This window comes from Sander lucioperca, chromosome 11, assembly GCF_008315115.2.
Source record: "Sander lucioperca isolate FBNREF2018 chromosome 11, SLUC_FBN_1.2, whole genome shotgun sequence".
NCBI lineage: Eukaryota > Metazoa > Chordata > Actinopteri > Perciformes > Percidae > Sander > Sander lucioperca.
In genome coordinates, this window is record NC_050183.1 from 26098292 (window position 1) to 26119004 (window position 20713).

At 42.8% G+C, this 20713-nt stretch overlaps 2 protein-coding genes across 5 annotated transcripts in view; one reads left to right on the plus strand and one right to left on the minus strand.

The window, feature by feature from the left end:
- The window catches only part of fip1l1a (FIP1 like 1a (S. cerevisiae)), a 35051-nt gene extending 32231 nt beyond the window's left edge, over nt 1-2820 (plus strand). The window contains 2 exon segments of the mRNA XM_036006919.1: nt 1962-2081; nt 2326-2820. Of these exon segments, the coding sequence (XP_035862812.1) occupies nt 1962-2081; nt 2326-2473 (268 nt within the window). The 3' untranslated portion in view covers nt 2474-2820.
- A 185-nt stretch (nt 2821-3005) lies between these two features.
- Nucleotides 3006-20713, minus strand: part of lnx1 (ligand of numb-protein X 1) — a 46142-nt gene continuing 28434 nt past the window's right edge. For 2 of the 4 annotated variants that reach the window (XM_031311942.2, XM_031311944.2), the window contains 9 exons: nt 19208-19455; nt 16438-16593; nt 14055-14263; nt 12225-12647; nt 9652-9786; nt 7528-7705; nt 6212-6458; nt 5359-5517; nt 3006-3801 (listed from right to left, as the gene is read on the minus strand). In XM_031311942.2, coding sequence (XP_031167802.1) covers nt 3666-3801; nt 5359-5517; nt 6212-6458; nt 7528-7705; nt 9652-9786; nt 12225-12647; nt 14055-14263; nt 16438-16593; nt 19208-19455 — 1891 coding nt within the window. In that variant the 3' untranslated portion in view covers nt 3006-3665. Of the gene's footprint in view, nt 3802-5358; nt 5518-6211; nt 6459-7527; nt 7706-9651; nt 9787-12224; nt 12648-14054; nt 14264-16437; nt 16594-19201; nt 19456-20713 lie in introns of all 4 variants that reach the window. The other 2 variants (XM_031311941.2, XM_031311943.2) reach the window with 1 other exon arrangement.

Here is a 20713-nt window from a genome sequence, read left to right on the forward strand (position 1 = left end):
GAGGAAACCAGTTACATAGTTGGAAAAAAAATAGCTGAAATCCCTGTTATAGAAGCAGTCAGAGTGGAGCTGACAACGCCACCTTCAGCAAGCTTTTTGTCTTATATTCTAACTGTGGAATAGTTTACATAACTGATTAACTAAAACATAATGGATTGAGAGTCTAGTAGTGGTAGCGTGTAATTATGTTATGGTGAAACTCATTTGGGATGGACACAGACCGTGTTGCAGCCAATCAGCCTCTCATTACTAGAGACGCCCTCTGAAGGTTACACTGTAATAGACTGCATCCTTCAAAGGAGGCAGCTCCTGTAATGGGACACTACAGCATGCCAGGGGTGATTCTTTTTTCATGGCACTCCTCCACACTTAAAGTGAATAAAAATGATTATCATTACATTATTTTTATTAGGTTTTTTCTTTCTGTTCAAAAGTAAAATTAGATTTACATTTGAGTTTTTTTCAAGACGTTTTTTGTCTCTTGATGACTTGGCACCACTGCTGCGTTTGACAGCAGATGAGCACCGTTCCAATGTGGGACAGCTAGCTTCCCCTCTGCGTTAGCAGCTGTGAGCCACGTTGCTCTCACTGCACAACCAGACTATAGCTCTTTTTGTTGTGTAGAGGGCTGATCTGTGTCAGTCTTTGAGCTTTATCTACAGCGACAAATATTTACATTGCTCGCTCTGAGAGTCACCTTTTCTGACTGCTGTGCATCTTAAAACCTTGCTTGTTACTATGACAACCGGTAACCGTGAGCTGTTGTCACCAGTCTTAGATGCTCCATAAGTAAGGGATAATGTAGAGCAAGCTGGTCATTATAGTGAAATCAACCTCGACAGGGTGATGCAGGACCCCAACGCCAAGTGGAAGGGTCATGAATCCGCTTGGACAGTCCAAGGGTTCCCCAAGATTAATTTCCAGTTTTTTAACTGAACATTTATAATAATGTACGCACATAAAAGAAGGAGGCAACATTTACATGAACTACATTTTTATATTACGTCTTCAAACATAACAAAAGGTAAAAAAGTAAGCGACAAACACTGAAATCCCTCTGTTACATTTTCCTTATTACAAGGCGTGGTTGAATACTTGATTCTGATTGGTCAATCACAGCATTCTGCTGTTCTATGGTTATTATAAATGTTCAGTAAAAAATCTTGGGGTACTCTTGGGCAGTCCTTAAGGCACCCCAGGGTGCCACAGCTCCTACTTTGGGAACATCTGCATTATATTCGGTCATTGCGGTCTTCAAATCAGCTGGTTTTAGAAGTCCCAAGGTCAAGGTATAAACGGGGGGGTGATCAGGCTTTTTCAGTTGCTGCCCCGAGACTCTGGAACAAGTTACCCCCTGATATTCATACTATTACAGATGTAGCTGCTGGTTGCTGTAAAGTGCTATATAAATACATTTTGATTGATTTTTGATTGATTGACTATAGTCTTTCATTGAAGCCATGTTTCCAGGTTCATTCCAACCCACATTTGATATCAGGGATCAGTCCCTCCTCCTTTGCATCAATATGGTTATATTGGGGAGAAAAGGTGTGGAGTTATGATCAGTCCTCTGGTCTCACAGGACTGCAGGTCCTACAGTGAATAATAGATTTTATTTTAGCTTAGAGGATACTGCAGCATGCCTGCTTGGCTTTAATATACAGTGAAGGGCATGTGACATTTGTGTTGTGCACTTTGTTACTCAAAGTCTAGGCCAGCGGGGCTCAGGGCTACAAAAGCTCAGGCAGTGAAACAGCAGGCACTGTGGTTAAGGTTTTGGTCCCTTGAGTTCTGACTTATCTCTGTCCCAGTGGAGAAGGGGTAAAAAAAGGCCAGCAGTCTCATTCCTGTGGGCTACGAGCTCTTTTTCCCTTTGTATTATTTCCCAATTTAAAAAAGCCTCAAGTTTCATCAGTGGCAAATGTAAAACATACACTACATGCGGGTATGATATTTTTCAGTGCGGAGGAGCGAACGAGGCACAGGGACACTACGGAGCGAGGGCACAGACGCCTCAGTTTGAGGGAAAACGCGCAGGTCTGACACACACACACACACACACACACACACACACACACAGGGTCCAAAATTAACTTTTTTGTCCACCAGTCAAATGGCTAGCGAATGCCACTCAACAGATTATTATTGTTTTTTGCTGGTGAGTGAAGCAAATCTACCAGCCACTTGCATATTTTACCAGCACTTGGCTAGTAGATGGTGCCACACACACACACACACACACACACACACACACACACACACACGTAGTAAAAATCTGAATAAAAGATGACAGAATTATAATGGGATTGTCATCTTTGTCCTCAGCAGCAGCAGCAGCAACAGCAGGAGGGCCAGTGGTGAGGACAGAGACAGTCAGAGTAGACACAAACACAAGAAGGCCAAAAGAAATAGGACGGACAAGAAGACCAAGATGTCCTCTGCTGACCAAGAGAGGAAATTAAAACGTGACTGACTTTCAGTCTCTTTTTAATAAGATGAACTGCCCTGTGGCATCTTACCGCATGTTTCATCAGAAAATGTGAAGTTTTTTTCAGAGAAGCTAATAGAAGATCATTTTACGTATACTGTATTTACGAGATGTTTATGGTGTATCAGCTTCAACTGTTGTTTTGAGTTGAAGTAAGGCGTTTGTGTATGTATTTTCTCACACAACTCTCTTTTTCAAATTACTTTATTGATCATTTAACCAAATGTACCATCAGATATACTACACAGGCCGAAGTGTGACAGACAGAACCACAGCAGATGGGCCTCAGACCATCCACTGATACACAGAAACCAAGTCAGTTTTTTTCTTCTTAAAAGTAAGAAAATTAGTAAGGCCTCCACAATGTCACCTAATTAAATCTTTTTTTTTTAACATGTTATGAACACATTGATCCATTATTTATATATATATATATATATATATATATATATATATATATATATATATATATATATATATATATATATATATTTTCTTTCTTTTTTTTTTTTTTTTTATTGCCAGTGGTTTGATAATTTAGCCATAGCTTCTGAAATAAAAGAAAAGAAGAAAAAAAACTCAACACAGACTACTACTTGGCAACGTGTCTTCAGGTCAACAGATGAAGATGACAACTACTGTCAGTACAAACAGAATGGAGCCTATATTTAAAGGCCATACCACAAACAAACAAAAGAAACGTATTACAAGTGCTTGGATCGATACTTTTTTAGACACCCAACATTTACAGTAAAGAAATGTGAGTCCAACTTAACGCATATCCTAATATATAACTACTGGAATTGGCAACGTGTCGTGTCTCCTCTCGATCCACCCACCCCCACTCACTGGATGCTGTGCCAGAGAATGATCATGTCCTCAAAACAGATAACACCAACATCCTAGTCAGAAGTGTCTCAGGCCTGGATTCTCCCTGTTCAGCGTTCCTGGAGGGGGCAAGTTAACCTCTGGTAACAATCCAGTCTCATGTTTGTCCCTCTTCAAACTCCTGGCAAAGTCTCAGCTGTCCATCAGAAGTGAGATATCCATACAGCTATAGCACTATTCTAAGCTTCATCCACACAGCAAGCTTAGGGTGGTCAGCCAGTCTCAAGCTATGCCTTCCACATTCCTTGGTCAGTGCCACTGAAGCAGCGCCTGATGACTTGGAGCACTGCTACAGCAGGCTGCCCGGCCAGGAGACGATGGTCAGGGTGATTCTGCCCCGGAGCTCCTTTAGAAGGCGCACCAACGCTGTGTGGGTCATTCCCCACGTACTCGTCCCGTTCACCTCCAGCAAGATGTCCCCGCACCTACACAGTGCCAGATGGCCAATGAAAAAGCCTTGTTAATTTAGGATTATGTAAATTAACATGGGTACCGAGAAATTACTTGACAAATGTATCACAAAATGTAACTGAATTTCGAGAAAATCAGGCAAAAGAACATGCGAATGAAGGCTTGTTTCTATCCGCTACGGTTATGCGATTATTAGGGTTGGTTCATCAAAATAAACCGTAGGTGGCGCCAATTCTCCAGTCAGAAAACCACTATACCACTGCAGAAGAAAAGGGCGCAACAAGATAACGTAATTAAAAGAGCGCCAGTCGAACCACATACATTGAAAAACAATGTAAAAAAGAAACTGACATTTCTGTTTGTTTCATCTTCTTTGCCCCACTCTTGCTCTCTCTATCAGACCACAAATGAGACAAGAATTAGCTAGCTAGCGCATCCCGCGGTCCTCCCCCGGCGCTACGCCGGGAGGAGAGTGGACGGCGGCAGGTCTGAAGTACCGAAGACATTCAGTTAGCAGCTGTAGCAACTTCAATTCAGCCAGCTGAGTGCAAACCTGAGCGCTGGGGGCCACAGCAGGCTGATGGCTGGCGGCAGTGCTGGGTCTAACTAGCAAAAGATCTGTCGCGGCGGTCCAGGATCAGACCCCCCCGGCGCAGGTGTTTGTGCTGTCTGAATTCAAGTTGCTACAGCGACTAAGCCCCCCCCCCCCCTCTCGTCTAATTCTGTGGGGAACAATGATGTTGCGTGTACATCATTTATTCACTAAATCTTTTTCCATTGCAATTTGTCGCATTTGTGAGGAGTGATGAGCAATTAAGAGTATTATGATACCAACCCTTATAAGTCATTATAAAATGCTTTATAAAGTGTTGTGTATATTGTTTTAAAGCATTATGAAGAGTTATGAGTGCTTATAACCATAATGACGCAGGGCAATACACAAAATTTTAGCACATTATAAGTATGTTTATAGTGCATTATAGACATAGGCTTGGAAAAAAAAAGACAGTGAGCAACCAGCAATTAGTATTATGATACTTGACCTTATAAGTCATTGTAAAATGTGTTATATTTATTATTATAAAGCATTAGGAATATACGCAGTACAATCTTGGATATTTGTGGCTGCATGCATAAATTAACTTATCAAAATAAACCAAAGACAAATTATCAGTAGTTGCCCATAGGGGTCCATAGGGGGACGGCCCTTCTGGCATTAGCCCAAATTCCAGATGGCCAGTCCATCACTGTTTATGAGTGCTTATAACTATACTTATACAGCGCTATAAGGAGATTATACTGTAACACATTATAAATGTGTTTATAATGCATTATAGAGACAGGCTTGATAAAAAGTGTTACCCACTTTCTTTTGCAACATTTTAAAATTACGGCGTTTCCACTCAGGTTTCTTTATGCACAAATTGAAAATGCGCATTAAACAAGTGGATGGAAACGCATGTAGATATACATCTAAAAATGGATATTATAGTACCATCTTTTTGCAAACACAGTTTGTGAAGCTGGTCTAAACCATTTTTCTCATAAGCAATAAAAAGTGATATACACACCTTATCCTGCCATCGTTGTAGGCTGGCGTCCCCTCCACGATGGAGCGGATAAAAAAGGATTGATTGCAGTTGACCTCTTCCTGACCGCCCACGATACTGAAGCCCAGGCTGCCCGAAGTGCTCCGCCGCAAGACAATGTCTTTGCAGCAGTAGAGATGCCTGCATGAGCCAAGAGAGAGAGATTAAAAACACTAATCTCTCAATTGCATCTTTAAATTATATAAACTGTATATCCTTGCTGAGTGTGTGCCCAGTAGCTAGATTGCTGAAACCGGCCCCGCTCAGAAGACCTGGCTGCTCTTTGAAGGAAGGTGTGACTTTCCTCCCAGGAAATATAAATAAAAATAAGTGAGAATAGTTGGACTTCTATCTCAGTCCAACAAAGCTAGTGGAAATGACATTCAAATCCTTTCAGCTGCACCGCCGGACTAGACTACAATCCCATGGTGACTCAGAACTTGTTTTTTATGACTTGTAATCAATTCACTGTTTGAGAAGAAACACATTTTTATATCACTTTAAGTTTATTGTTTATTGCTGTCAGCGTGCCACTGTTTTCCTGACAACATATTTAACTAAGATATGAATTCATATGTTTCAATCTGATGGAAAGTTTCACTGATATGATAATAATAGGTGAATATTTAAGATGAAAAGTTAGTTTGAAAGTATAATGAGTATTCTCTCCCCAGCTGGCTCTGTCAAAATTTCAGGTGGCACCAGCTGGCAGAGGTCAATAGGACCAGTGTGGGGAGGTGTAAATTATACCGGGCTCCTGAAAAAATTTGTGGATAAAAGTAGAAAGAAAAATGTGTATGCAGTGGAAACAGAGACACAAAGGGTAGGTGCTCACCTGGGTAGCTGCAGCCATGACACCCACAGGGGTGAGTAATCGTCATTGGGCACTGGGCTCTTGATGCTGTCTGTGGGTGAGGGCGTGAGACAGGGCGGCATTGTGCACTCTTGCAGGCTTTCCTCCGGAGGACGCATCTCCAAGACCTTGAGCACGACAGGAGACGAGGTGTTCTTCAAGTTGGCCACGGCTTCGCCTCGCGTCACCCCCGTCAAGTTCACCCCGTTCACGTTCAACAAGATGTCACCTGCAGGGGAGGCGGGGGGAGGGGGGGGGGTGGGGGGCGGACAGCACAGCTCATCCTCTGCCCAGGGTTTCTGCCCTGATAAATGCTTTTTTTTTTTTTTTTTTCAAAAGCCCTCACAGGGCAGGGGACTCATCATCTGCCTCTTTAATATTCAACAACCTTCCTGCTACAACACAAAGGGATGGAAACCAAATGCCACCTGTGCTTTAAAAAAAAGCCTCCTAGCGATGAAAGTGGTGCAAAGAAAAACAGACGGCATGGTCCAGACTGCTAGTGAGCAACTCGAAAGGACACGCTTGCCCTGCGCGGATATGCAAATGAATAGTCTATTACAATACACAAACATGTTTCATAACCCCACCTGCTACTGCGAGGTCCAATATGAATGTGCTCCTTGAACCACGCACAGGACAATCAGACCCAATTTGCTTCTGTTTTTATAAAGTCTATATTTTTTAAGTTGGATATGCTGCAATCAGCAGTTGTGGCTTAAATCTCTCCCCTGCCTCCAACTGCATTATATTTTTCAGTTTTTATATCAACACTGCAGCTGTAACATCCAGTTATTTATGTGCCGCTTCATGTTTTTTGCTCTATTTCAGAGCTGACTAATTTCAGGCAACAAAATAATTGAGTACTCCACATATACTCCTCTGGAACACAATGAGTCCTGAGCACTGCTATGCTAATGTATGTTTGTCTTTAGAGCCAATTTGCGAAGCAGTGAACCACAGAAGCATCGCTGAGTTTCGTCTGCTGGATGAATACACTCGGTAATGAAACATGAATCTTAAGTGTTCATCAATCACCGCGTTCTGTTATATACAAAGTGTTCATCACAAAAGCCAGATCCATGACCAGCCATAATGTGAGCTCCGGAGCTTCGCACAACAGTAGGCTACAACCTCACGAAAACAAATACTCCATCCGCGAAATGAGTAATTATTTGCACAAAAGCGGCAAACATAATCCTTGTAATAAAGATGTACATTAATATTCTGATAATTATAAGATTGAGTGTGCAGGTAAGTATTGGAAAGAGACATCAAGGCGTTTTATTGGCAGTTACCTTTGCGGATGGAGCCCTCCTGTCCCACCACTCCATCTGAGTCCACGTTAGTGACGTAAATAGGGAGGTCCCACCCTCGGCTGGACATGCCGCCCGCCACCGTCATACCCAGGGAGTCATACGGCTCCTTAGTCAGAGTAACTGTCTTCTCATAGCATGCAGGCTTCTGACAAGAGTCCTTAGAGAGAGAAAGAATTTGCAATGAAGGAGAAAGTGAATAATGGAGATTTAAAAGCAAATGGCTGTTTTTTTTTTTTGCCCTTATACCATGTACTGCCATGGGAGTTGATCTAAAAACATGCAGGACATTCATAATTGATTGGCTTCTTTCTTTGTGTATCCACATTCTTATAAACACAGCAACTTAAGACCAAACATGATATGAACTTAATTGTAACACCAAGGGCACCTTCTATAGACAGTATCATCTAATTAGACTGTGGAGCCGCACATTTGCATATTAATAAAGGGCTGTTTTCTCTGGGACTTGTGATAGGAGAATTCATATGAATTCCGCCCATGCTATGCTATGGGAACAAGAGTCCAAATGACATAGACATAGCTGCTAATTAATGAATGACCCTTATTAGCATAACTGGTGATGTATAATATATGGTGGCTATTAGGACGGAGTGTCAGGCAGCTCAAGCGCCTCTTCATTTTGTGTTCGATGTTCGATATATGGAGCAAACTGATTTATTCATAGACGTAGTGATGTGCGTTTTGGTTTGGTGAACAAGGCTGCGTGTGGGATAAAGTGACTGAGATTTTATTTAAGACGAGTGAGTCTGAGTGTCAGACGGGGAGAGCGAGGGAGCGTAGAGTAGAATGAATAACACACCGACACATTGAGGTTGATGGGATGTAGCTTGTGCTGCTTTGCTCATGTGCTGCATTCACACATTTCTGCTGCGCTCGCAGGAGAAGATCACTTGTAGGCATGTGAATGACCCCGGAGCACGCCACTGACTATGGCTGTGTGAACACTTGCTGCCAACCTACACAATACACTGTGTAAGTGGTGTACTATACACTACTGCGTGGTGTGCTTTTGTGTAAATAAGTACACTACCAGACAGCACATTTTCCAAAATGGGGACTTTCAATAGTGGTAGAGACTCTTTTTTTCTGACATGGCATTCTCCCCACCAAAAAAGTAATTAAGTCAGTAGTAACCTCTTAATTTCTGCTATTTTTAAAGGATAAATGAGACATATTGAGATATATACTTCTTTTCTTTCTTGCTGAGAGTTAGGTGAGAAGATTGATACCTCTCATGACTAAATGGTAAACATGAAGCTACCGCCGGTTAGCTTAGCCTAGCATGAAAACTGTAAGGGGGAAACAGCTAGCCTGTTTATACTGTACAAAATATACTGTACTGTTTCTGGGAAACACCAAGCAATTCTTTGTAAACTCAGACATTCCGCACCCTCATATAGCCTGAATGGAATGATCCTTTGATTCATAACCACATTTTCATACACTGCGACAATTCGACTTTGAGAATCAGGCTCCTTAGATTAAATCATTGAATAATCGACTATTTGGTGTCACCCCTACAAGATATATGTAGGAATATAATTATATCCAAGACCCATGCGATGATCATGTCATGCAACTGAATTTAGGGTACTGGTTTTTTGTTCAAATTCAGGCACTGCCAAAATGTAGTTGTTTGATAGGAGAAGCAATGTATTTTTATGGATAGTGATCTACAGTAGCCTTTCTCTATGCCTGCTTTTAAAACAAATTTTAAATTAAACATTTCAGCTTGAAACAGTGATTCTAAAGATTATTATTAGAACACACCAGTTTCAATAAGAAACTGGGAAAGTCTTTCAGGGAAGGATGGTGGAAGATACTCTTTATCCTGTGGGGTGTTTTCTGTGTGGTGCAAAAAAAGATTGCTGATATGGATGTAACAATTCTCTCAGAGGAAGACTGGCCGCAGTACTGCTTGAATGACATGCTCAGCTTTGATGGGAGAACAACACCTTCATGGATCATTTGCACCTGAAAGGGAGTATTTATCACGGGGAGTGGAGACAGAGGAACAAAGCTCCTGTCTGTGTATTGCTACCGTTCTCGTCTCATGTGTATGTGTCTGTATGCGCTGCTCACCAGCAGCGTTTGCTCTATATCCACAGGGGAATATGGTGGGGGTCCGTCCATGCCCCACGGAGCTTCTTGTAAGATGTCTGGGGTTGGCAGGCAGATCTGACGAGACACGATGAAGTGGACACCATCCTCGCTTGCCTGGAGAACATTTAGAGACAGCAGAGTTAGGACATGAGTTACAACAGACATGTTTTTAAAAGCAAGATTGAGAAGATTGTAGTCTATATCCACGATGTTCCACTTCTGGGATTGCTCCGCTGCCGCCAGAAATTCCGCCGGATTTCACTCTTTTCGGCCAGATGTCCGTTGTCTTCCTCTTTCTTTGTGTTGGTGTTCTAACCTCTGGTGGATTTCTGAGGACTATGATTAACTGCTCCTCAGATCTCTGCAGGGTAAATCCAGACAGCTAGCTAGACTATCTGTCCAATCTGAGTTTTCTGTTGCACGACTAAAACAACTTTTGAAGTTCCTTGCCGAGGCTATTTTGCAGACGCTCCGCTGCTCCGTCCGGTGCTTAGCGCCGCCCAAGAAGATGTTGACTGGTTTAAAGAAATGCCAATAAACCAGAGAACGTTTTTCCCCATCCCAGTAATGCTGTGTGGACTCACCAGACCTTCCTCTGCAGTGCTGTGGAGGAAGGTCTGGCAATGCGAAACTAAGAAAATTGATACCGCTCTTATGTATGCCTGTCAAATTTAAGGCTACAGCTAACAGCCGGTTAGCTTACTGTAGCTTAGCACAAAGATTGGAAATGGGGAAACAGCTAGCCTTTACCTAACACGCTAAATTTTGTTAGTTTAATCCCTAGAAAGACCTTAGTGTAAAAAACAACAATGAGTAAGATGTTAGGCAACCAGCGGAGACTCCAGAAAGTTAATGGTCGCCACTAAGAAATAGTTTGCACGTTTTAACCCTTAAAACGTGAATTGTTGTTTTGGGGTTTTTGTACAGATTAAAAAAACAAGATATAACTGGTTCAATAGTGGCCTTTAGAGGTGCTGGTAGGTGGATTTTAACTTCAAATAGAGCCAGGCTAGCTGTTTCCACCTGTTTTCAGTCTGTATGCTAAGCTAAACTAACCAGCTGCTGGCTGTAGCCTCATATTTAACGGACAGATATGAGACTTGTGTCAATCTACTCTTTACCAAAAAACAAATAAGCATATTCCCCAAAATGTTGAACTATTCCTTTAAAATTGGTCATAAAATAATTGTTGTTGGTCTATTCAATTTACAAAATGGGATTTCATTAAAGATGCAAACTGCATTGAAATATTACATTTAAAAGGATTTTCTGGGTGATCTAGCTAGTTAAGGAGAAATCCACAGGAAAACCATGATCATTCATACAGTATTTTAAATATAGCTGCCACCCATGTAACCTATTTAAGTCTCTCTCTGTGACTCCTACTACTGAACTGCCAGTCCAGCCACACTCCTTCACATACAAGTGATCCAAAAGTCACACAGACAGGCTGGCTGCTTCCCTCTCCCCCACTCTGTAATTCCTCTGAGATTCCCCCTGGTTTCTGTAGCACAGAGCTGACTCCTGAAGTAGCCAGTCCAGCCCATTATTGCCTTGGACTGGACTAATTTAATTTCTTCCCTGCCAGTTGGTAATCTCTGACAGAAAGTGGCTGCTCTGAGAGGCCATGTTGGCTCCACAGAGACCCAGAAGAGGCCAGTCTGACTGCTCAGACAGGAACTCCGGGCGCAGAGACCCTGCACAGTCAGCCGTAAACACACAGCAATTAACCACGATTAACCACAAAACACACCACCATTGACTGGCATCAACCAGGAACCAGAGGCAGCCGCATGGCCCAGTCCATTAGGGAATCACCACTATTAAATACTATTAACTGCACTGAGTGCAGACACAACAGCACAGCACAACACAATTAGCCTGACTCACCACAATTATCTTTAGTACCTCAGGGACCCGGGGTAAGAACAGAACACAGTTATTTACGGTCTGTAACAACATGTGGACTAATTTGACTGTCGCATCTATGAACTTTTGTAAAATGCTACGAGATGCTATAATCGATTTGTTTAAAGGAGGACCTGCTGACTAGGGCTGGGACAATATACTTTTGTCCCAATTTGATTCTTTCACGATACATGGGTGCCGATTTAATTTGTACCGCGATTCGATAGTATTGAGTATTGTGATTTTATTTTTCCTTCTTTAAAAAAAAAACAAAAGTTGAATAATAAACTTATAAAGACAATGTATCATGAGGCATTTCTAAAAACAAATTGTTTTATAAAAAGAATGCACATCACATGTCAGTCAGTCAGTCAGTCTGACATTCATTTCATCTGTAAAGAAGAACATAACATGGATTTTCTGCATTTTCAGCTTTCGCTCTGTTTTGCTGAAAAAACAGATATGATGTAGTCGCCATTGGCGGTACCACGTAAACAGAAAATATTTAGGTCAATCATTGGTAAAAAAAAAAATAAATAAAAAGTATCAATCTGGGGAAAAGAATTTTTTTTAAATTTTAAAAATCGTCACAGAAAAAAATCACCATACACACATGAATCGATATATACTGCTGACTCACTGACCTGGATGAGCAGAGCAGCGTGTTCCGGTGCTCCGTAACGTAGATCGTGCCCGTTGATGGCTAGCACGCGGTCGCCGACGCACAGCTGTCCGTCGCTTGCTGCCAGGCCGCCCTCCAGCAGGTGGAAAACGAAGACGCCGTGCTCCTCCGGCCGCCTCACTAGCTTAATGCCCAGCTGCTCATCTGGAGTGGATTTATTGAGGACCACATGGATGCTATCATCCCTCATAGGATGGTGGGGTAAGCCATGAGACGGGTGGCCCCCGGCGACATCATGGCTGTGCCCGTGGCCGTGTGGGTGGCTGTGTGAGTGGTAGCGATAACGCTGTTCTCTGAGCACGGTTAGGCGGAGGAGCTGGCAGGGCTGTTTGAGCGTTGCCACGGCGTAGCAGTGGGGTACGTTGCTGATGTCAATGCCGTTTACCTGAGAGGGCAACAGGGATGCAGATTAACTCATCTTCTTTTATGGTTGTTCATTTCTGTATTACATTCTGGAAAGACTTTAAAAAATGACATAATATCTAAAACAACACATGCAATCACAGTTGAAGGGAAAAATGTTATCACCTACTTCGAATGTAAAGATAGGAACTTATGTAATATTGTAAATCTTTTTATTTTATTAGGTAAAAGTTCCATATTCACGAAGCTAAATGCTCTAAATCAGTCCCGTGTTTGAAACTGTTTTTAATTGAAGTCGATATGTACTTTGAGTCTCTTCAATTTGTTACAAATAAGAAAGACATTTCAATAACTAATATCAGTAACACTTTACAATGAGGTACACAAAAAAGTAGGTAGTTAATGAGGAACCAATGAGAAATGAATGAGGAACGTTTTTTTTTGGTTAATCATTCGTTAATCAGTATGATGCATCACTTTATTTGCAGGTACCAACACATTCTCACTCCCATCTCGTAAAATATAGACGCTTGGTCAGGTGCTTTTGTCGTTGTTATTGACGCTAAAAGTCTCCTTTAGCATCATATATAACGCGATTTAGCTAAATACGCTTGGTCGGAACTATTGGCGTCCCTTTTGACGCAGTTAGGTTAAGGAAAAGCTCGTGGGTGGGCTTACGTTTCCGTGACTCGCGAGAACGGGACGGTTGAGTTTAGGGAAAGGACGTGGGTGGGCTTACGCTTCCGTGACCCGCGGGAATAACGGGACGGTTAAAGACGCACATACACAGCATACAATTGCTTTTAAGACTTCAACAATGACAATGCTACAAAATATACCTTGTTTGTCAATGTAAATTGTGAATATCATTATTAAAATATATTATGAGAATCATCCTGTAACACGTCTATTCTTTTTATTACTATAAATCCCATGAACAGATTTCCTAATGATTCATTAATACAGTAACACACACACAGTCTGTTTATCAGTAACTAAGCATTAACTAACCAGTAGTTTCTCATCCGTTACTCATTCATTTAACTACCAGTCTGTTTACCAGTAACTAATCATTAGTGCTTGACTCACAATCAGTAACTACTCATTAACTAACCATTCCTTCCTCATTCGTTAATCATTAACTACCTACTTTTTTGTGTACCTTATTGTCAAGTGTTACCCTAATATCTACTCAGAACTATTTAATTGAGAACAATTGCTGTCACCATTTTCAGTGAAGTCTGTCACCTTTTCATTTTTTATTCATTTATTTTTGTTTAAATTATTATTTTCCTATTTTACCTTGATATTATGTCATTTTTATTTGTATATGCATAATTTATGTTTAAGACAAGAACATGGATGCAGTTTAAAATCGGGACTTTGATTGCTTCCTAGTGATTTGTGCAAATAGTTTTGACTGTGCTACCTTCAGGATCATGTCCCCAGGCAGCAGGCGTCCATCCCGGGCAATGACACCTTCTCTGTAGATGTCCTGGATGAGGATGCGGACCAAGGGGGTCTCATTGCCACCGACGATGCTGATGGCCAGCGGGTCTGTGGGAACCATTCGCGTGATCTTAATACTGGTAAGTTCGCCATCAGGGATCAGGTGATGCAGCTGAGGAAGAGCCAGCACTAAGGGAGAACGTGCGGAGACAAGAAAGGCTGAGTTTAGTCCTGAATTTGACTGTACAACGACAAGCAAAATCAAGTGTGACAAATGTAACAGGGGAGAAAGTGGGAGAAAGAGAGACACGTTGGGGGAGAAAGAGTTGTAGACCGTGGTAGAGCGGTTCTGCAGTGGAACCAGCTGTCTCTACTCCCTCAGGTTACTAAAACAAACTTGTACAAGCCAAGAGGGAAAAATTGACTTGGCTGATTATCCTGCTCAATGTTTGTATCATTAGTCACATACATCTGTAGCGAGTATGCTTGGGAAAACCCTCAATTTCAAATTTCCGCAAGGTTTATTACTTGGGCGGGGATGCAAGTACAGTTATAATACGTGCAACATTCCAACTATTGCACAGTGAAAATGTTGATCAAAAGAAGGCAATATATCTTCTAGTTTTTCTTGTGAGATACACACAAAAGTCAAAAACTCCCAAAAACTCCCAAGAATTCAAATTGGCATTTGTAGCAGATTCTTTGCTGTTTTCACATCAACCAAAGAGAACCAATACACAGGAGTCTGTATACAACAATAAATGCAGTATGTTACACAACCAAATAATGTGGTTTATAAGCATACAAACCTCATTATACACCTTCACATTTCTGAGAAATGTGTACTTCTCTGCTAGTTTTATCTCATTAAATTGTGCAAGCCCCCCTCCCCTCATGCCCAGTGGTGAATTCCACTAAGCAGCAGAATGACACATCCTAAACTGGACCATGTGGAGGTGGGTGGAGATCTTTCTGTGACTATTTTGACCAACAGCCTTGGCCAATAAATGACAGAGAAGATGTATTTTCTCTGGTTATGAAGAATGTGTCTCTCTCCCTATTCCACAGTCGGCTGTCTCCCTCTGTGTCTGGTGCTCCGTAGCCTGGGTCGTTTGTTCTACTCACGCTGCACTTTCTCCATTCCAAAGTCAATATTTTGTCTTTATCGCAGCAGATTGCTTCTGGGGTGGAGACCACATTAACACAGAGACCTGCAGCCATTATGTAACCCTTCATCCTCTCCTTCACACACCCTTTCACCCTCTATCTTTCTTCATCTCATTATTTCTCTTTTGTGTTTTCATCCACTTCTCCATCCATGTGGACATTACTATGCCTTTATTTGTTTCCTTTCCTCCATTGTCTTTTTCTGTATCTGCTCTTCCCCTCCATTTGATCTGTATGAATCTATCTCTACTTTAACATTCCATCCTCTCCGTCTATATTTGTCTCTCCAGCGGCAGGCAATGAATATTTAATCTATCCTCTCAGACTCCTCGGTGACGGCCTCAGAGAATAATCTAGTCCCTGATCGTTCGCCATCCTTCATTCTTACGCAATACCACATTCCTTGTCCTCTTCCCGTCACGCTGCCGCTCTACTTCAACATTATACTCTCTTATGGTTGACTATATTTCCTTAACTTTACTATCATGGGGGTCGGGCTGTGGATATTACATTTAATATGTGTAGAGCACATTTTCTCGACTACATAACATCTTATGCATCTACCATGTCAAGAGCACTGCGCTCCATGGGGACTACTCCATCAAGTTGGTGCAAACCTGTTGACCCTGGCTGTGTTGGAGGGAGGAGGAGAGGAAGATGGGATACAGGGTGAGTGGAGGAGATGAAGAAGGAGAAGAACTGGAGGAAGAGAAGGGCATCAGCTTTGTCTCCAGTGACCTCCCATATGCCATCTATGTCTAAAGTGCCTCAAGCTATCGCTCTCCCTTCTGATCCATCTCTAGTGATGCACCAGTGGACTTACGCAATCTGCATCTGAATTATTAAAGAAACATATGCTACTGTTACACTGTGGGCTCCCAGCCCTCCCCGTACAGCTGAGGGAACATCGCAAATGCACACATTTGGAAACACATGCACACGCACACGCACACGCACGCACGCACACACACACACACACACACACACACACACACACACACACACACACACACACACACACACACACACACACACACACTTTGAGCCCTCTCTCTGGAACCCTCTTTAGGGAATCATGAAGTGCAAATGCAGCAGTGACTTCAAGAAACAACACAAAAATGCACAATGCAAGCACAAAAATATCCACGTTAAAGATACAAAGGCAGGAGAAGAGATGCAGGCAGGTCTGTCCATACCTTCCTGTGGCACATTGGAATTCCTGGCATTGTCTCTCTCCTCAGACGTCTCGTTGCTCACCGCGTTGCCACTCTTTGTCCTCCGCAGGACACTGAATGCCCGGTTCAACCTCCTGAAGGAACGGCTCCTCACTGAGGAACGGTCAAAATTTCGGACTGCAAAAAACACAGGGGAGAAAGAGAGGCCCTTTATAGATTGCCTCACACTCAACATGCCCGGACATGTCTGAATCTGCCTCCTCAAAGCTGTTCAAAGGCCTCCTCCTGGCTTAGTGACTGAGATCTGGGTTTCTGTGTTAGGGTGTTATGAAAGGAGATCATTCAACTGTGGTAAGTTTTCAGCAATAATTTCCCCCTTTATCTTGATGATAGTGAGATAAACAGTAGAAGTATGCGCTGTTCCTGAATTATTTGATTGGCCAATGAATTTGCATTGTATTAAAAGTGCCCTTTTGAGTACTAGTGGCACCAGCAATGTTCTTACCAGAGTGGGTCTCTGTTATGTTTTGTATCATACACGAGGACACACATGTGCGACGCATTACACATTCCTGCCACCAGTTTCAAGCAGTTCTGCTGATTGACATTTGGTGGCTGTAACGCAATAGCAATGCACCCACAGAGGCAGAAAAGACCGCCAGCACGGAAACACTAAACCTGCAATAACTGATTTTTTTGGCCACTTGGGAGCAGCAGAAACAAGTTATCAACGCAACATGGACATATACCTTTTAAGTTGATATGGCAAACTTGTTAGCAAAAGTTCCATATTTACAGGTCCAGTAGTTACTGAGCAACATTATAAGTCCAATTTTCACGCTCTTTTAGTTCATTTTTGGTCTCTGCCAACTCCTGAAGGAAATACAGTAACTGGCTTTTTAGCTGCTAAATGCTCAACTATGTTCATCAGGTAGTTGCTAAATGTTCCGTCTGTTGTTTGCTGTAGAGCAGGTAGTGTACTGTAGGTTTTGAGAGCTGTTTTGCCGCCTGCTGCTGACGAAAACAACGCTGAGCGGTGAGAGTGAACCAAAACAATTAGGTTGTGAGACGGACAGCTAAACAATGATCTGAAACTCACTAGCCAATTCCGATATCTACATTCAGGGTATCTCCTGATACCGAGCACCGATCCAATACCAGTGCTCTCAGTGAACTCATTTTATGTAAGGTAATTTGAGTCAGCGGTTTCTGTGACTTAATTGGTTTAACTGTAACTGTAATCCTGACACTGACAAAGAAACTGCATTTAATGTGGATTTGTCATGTCATGGCCGATACCCGGTCTGCTTCATAAGGTCAGTATCTACGCCGATACCCATCCAGTGTATTTGATCGGTGCATCCCTACACATGAATGTAAACAATGCAGGATTTGAAATATTAAACAAATCGGCTTAGAAAACGATGAAAGAAATGCATCTGTTGGACCTTAAGGATGTTTTGGTGAGAAGCAAACTGGATGTAAACATAACTTTGTTCACAAGAAAACACGATGCACCTATAAGGCAAAAGTTGAGCCAGGTTCAACTTTTTTGCCAGACAGCCTTCTGTACTTAACCTCTATATTGCGACACTGCACTGAAAGAAATGAGGGCACTATGCGTTTTTGCCTCTAGTCCATCCTTTTCTTCTGAGGTTTATTTTTTACACAACTTTCAACAAGCTCAAATAATGTATCTTTTTTGTGGATGAAGGAGTTGCTTTTAACCAGTGGCTCTTTAATTCATAAAGCCAATCCGTGCTGAGTATAGTTGCATGGTTGTGTAACTACAGCAGTGATGTAACACATTGTGGACTCTATTGAATGAATCTAAAAGAGACCCTCCCAGTGAGACAGTTGTCTTGCACTTTGCTTTCTTATAAAAAAGAAAGACTGACAGGCTACAGGAGGCTGCAGAGGAGAGGCAGCCCAGCCTGGCTGCACCGAGCACAGGGCAGCATGCCTCTGCAGCGCCCCTCCCTCCCTCTGCGGGCTCTGGGAGATGCGAGAGCTCCTGACAGCCACATTATTCTTTAAAAGCGCCAGCCGCTTCTGGAGCTGTCAGCTTGTTCAGCAGTAGTGGCGCTTGTGGTGGTTGTGGGCGCTCAGCCGGCCGGACCTAAAGTGCTGGTGCAGCGTCATTTGGTGTCTCCACTGCATGTACACTCACATTAGGGGGAGGGGGACAGGGGGCAGGGGGGCAGATGGATGGAGGGGCAGAGGGGAACACTCGTGACTGCTTCCTGGTTTCACAGGTGGGAGAACTGGAGGGAGAGGGCTGATCATATCATTGGGCATTAACACACACTTACATCGGGCTATATTTAACCTCCCTCTCCTTCCATTTCTCCTTGACTGCATAATGTACCTGCCCTCTCAGTGACTTTCTCTCTCTGTGTTTATCTACTTTTCTCCACAAAGAGAGACTTTATGGATTGGTAGAAAAAAAACACAAGGCAGTAGAGCTAATTGGTTAATAGGATTTCTATCAGAGACCATTAGAAAGAACAAAGACTGTATTTTGAGGTTGAATAAGCGCCTGGGTTATACCTTATAAGTCTGCAGGTGTAAAAGTATGCTTCAACATAACTCACTGGCATCTGTTTTTTTTACTGGGTGACTATGTAACTGTGACTAGAAAGCTCTCGACTGTCTATTGATTTTCAATCCGTTACTTTGGCAAATACACACTCCCTCTAGCTCTCTTACTGGCATCAGATAACTACGGGGTAACGTCACGTAGGACTGAACAGGACCACAGACAAACATTCGTTCGCCCACTCACACTCACTCTTCTTGGAGCTGCTGCGGGCGGCCAGGCTGGTCGTGCTGCCTGACTGACTGTTGTCCTCCATGCTGGGGTCGAAGGCGGGGTTGACCAGACCGGGCTCGTCTGACAGGAGGGCCACGGCGGCCGAGGCGGGGCCGTCATTGGGCAGCGTGGCGATGGTGAGTTCTGACGTGCTGTCGGTGCATTCGCCCTCTTGCGAGCGTCGCTTCCTGTCTGCTGAGAGCCCATAGTGAGAGGCCCCTTTACACCTGCACACATGGGTCAAAAGGTCAGTCTCGAACTCAGATCACTCAGTCGGCATGGTGCATTTAATACGGGACATGTTGATGAAATGATGACATTGATGATCTGACACAGGATACTCTGATTCTTTAGTGTCGAACGCGCATTGACAGCATCACTTTTAACAGTAGAATGAAAGTCAACAAATACATGTTACAGGGCGCCCTGGTGGCTTGCCTGGTTGAGCGTGCACCCCATATGCTGGGGCTCGGTCCTTGCCACAGCGGCCCAAGTTAGATTCCACCCTGGACCCTTTGCTGCATGTCATCCCCCTCTCTCTCCCTCTTGTCGATCTTTGGCTGTCCCATCCATTAAAGGTAAAAAAAAACAACCCAAAAATATATTTAAAAAAAACTGAAAAGGTCACATTCTCAAGCTAAAGATGAGAATCTGAGGAGATCTCTTCCAGCCTGAGGCTTTGTCTGCACGCTGACCTCTATCTTCTGCTTTGGGACTGCCTCACACAAAGCTCCACACAGCCTGTACAACAAAAGTGGCTGAATATATTCCCTGGTGCTCTCATTCAGAATTTATGCAGCACCTCTCTGAGCATATTTAAAGAAATACTCATTTCTGTTGCTTGCACACTTTAATTTGTGCCAGTATCGGTAATAATCACATGTAGGATGGATTTTCTCTGTGGCTTTGAGTGGGAGCATCACTGACAGATGATTGTATACAAATGTAAGAAAACACCCGCTAGACAGGAGGGAGGGTGCGGCAAGTGACACGTTTGAATATAAAACCAAGATCGTCTGAATGTTGTTTTTCTCGAAAACAAATCTAATTCCTAAGTTCCAGATGTCTTCTCCCTGTCAAAAACACCACAACCACAACACATTTTCAGCCTCTCTCTCTCTCTCTCTCTCTCTCTTTCTCTCTCTCTCTTCACACTGACAATATTAAATTGGGAATGTTTGTGTATGAATTAAATATATCCCTACAGAGAAGGGTATCGTATTGTTGAAGAATTCTCCTCCATCTGTAAGTCATAAAGGCTTTGAGCTGACGCTTCATCAGAGGCAGGAATAACACTAGCTCGTCTCTTCTGGCTGTCTCTGCGGAGCCATCAGCGCAAACATTAACTGGGTTTTAATGAGCTGGATCAAACCCAGGCACTGCTTCAACAGTAGCTCAGAAAAACAAGAGGAGCGGCATCCGTTCTCCTGTGCTGTAAGATGGGCTGGGCACCAGTGGACTTTACATGGAGGACATCAAGCCAAA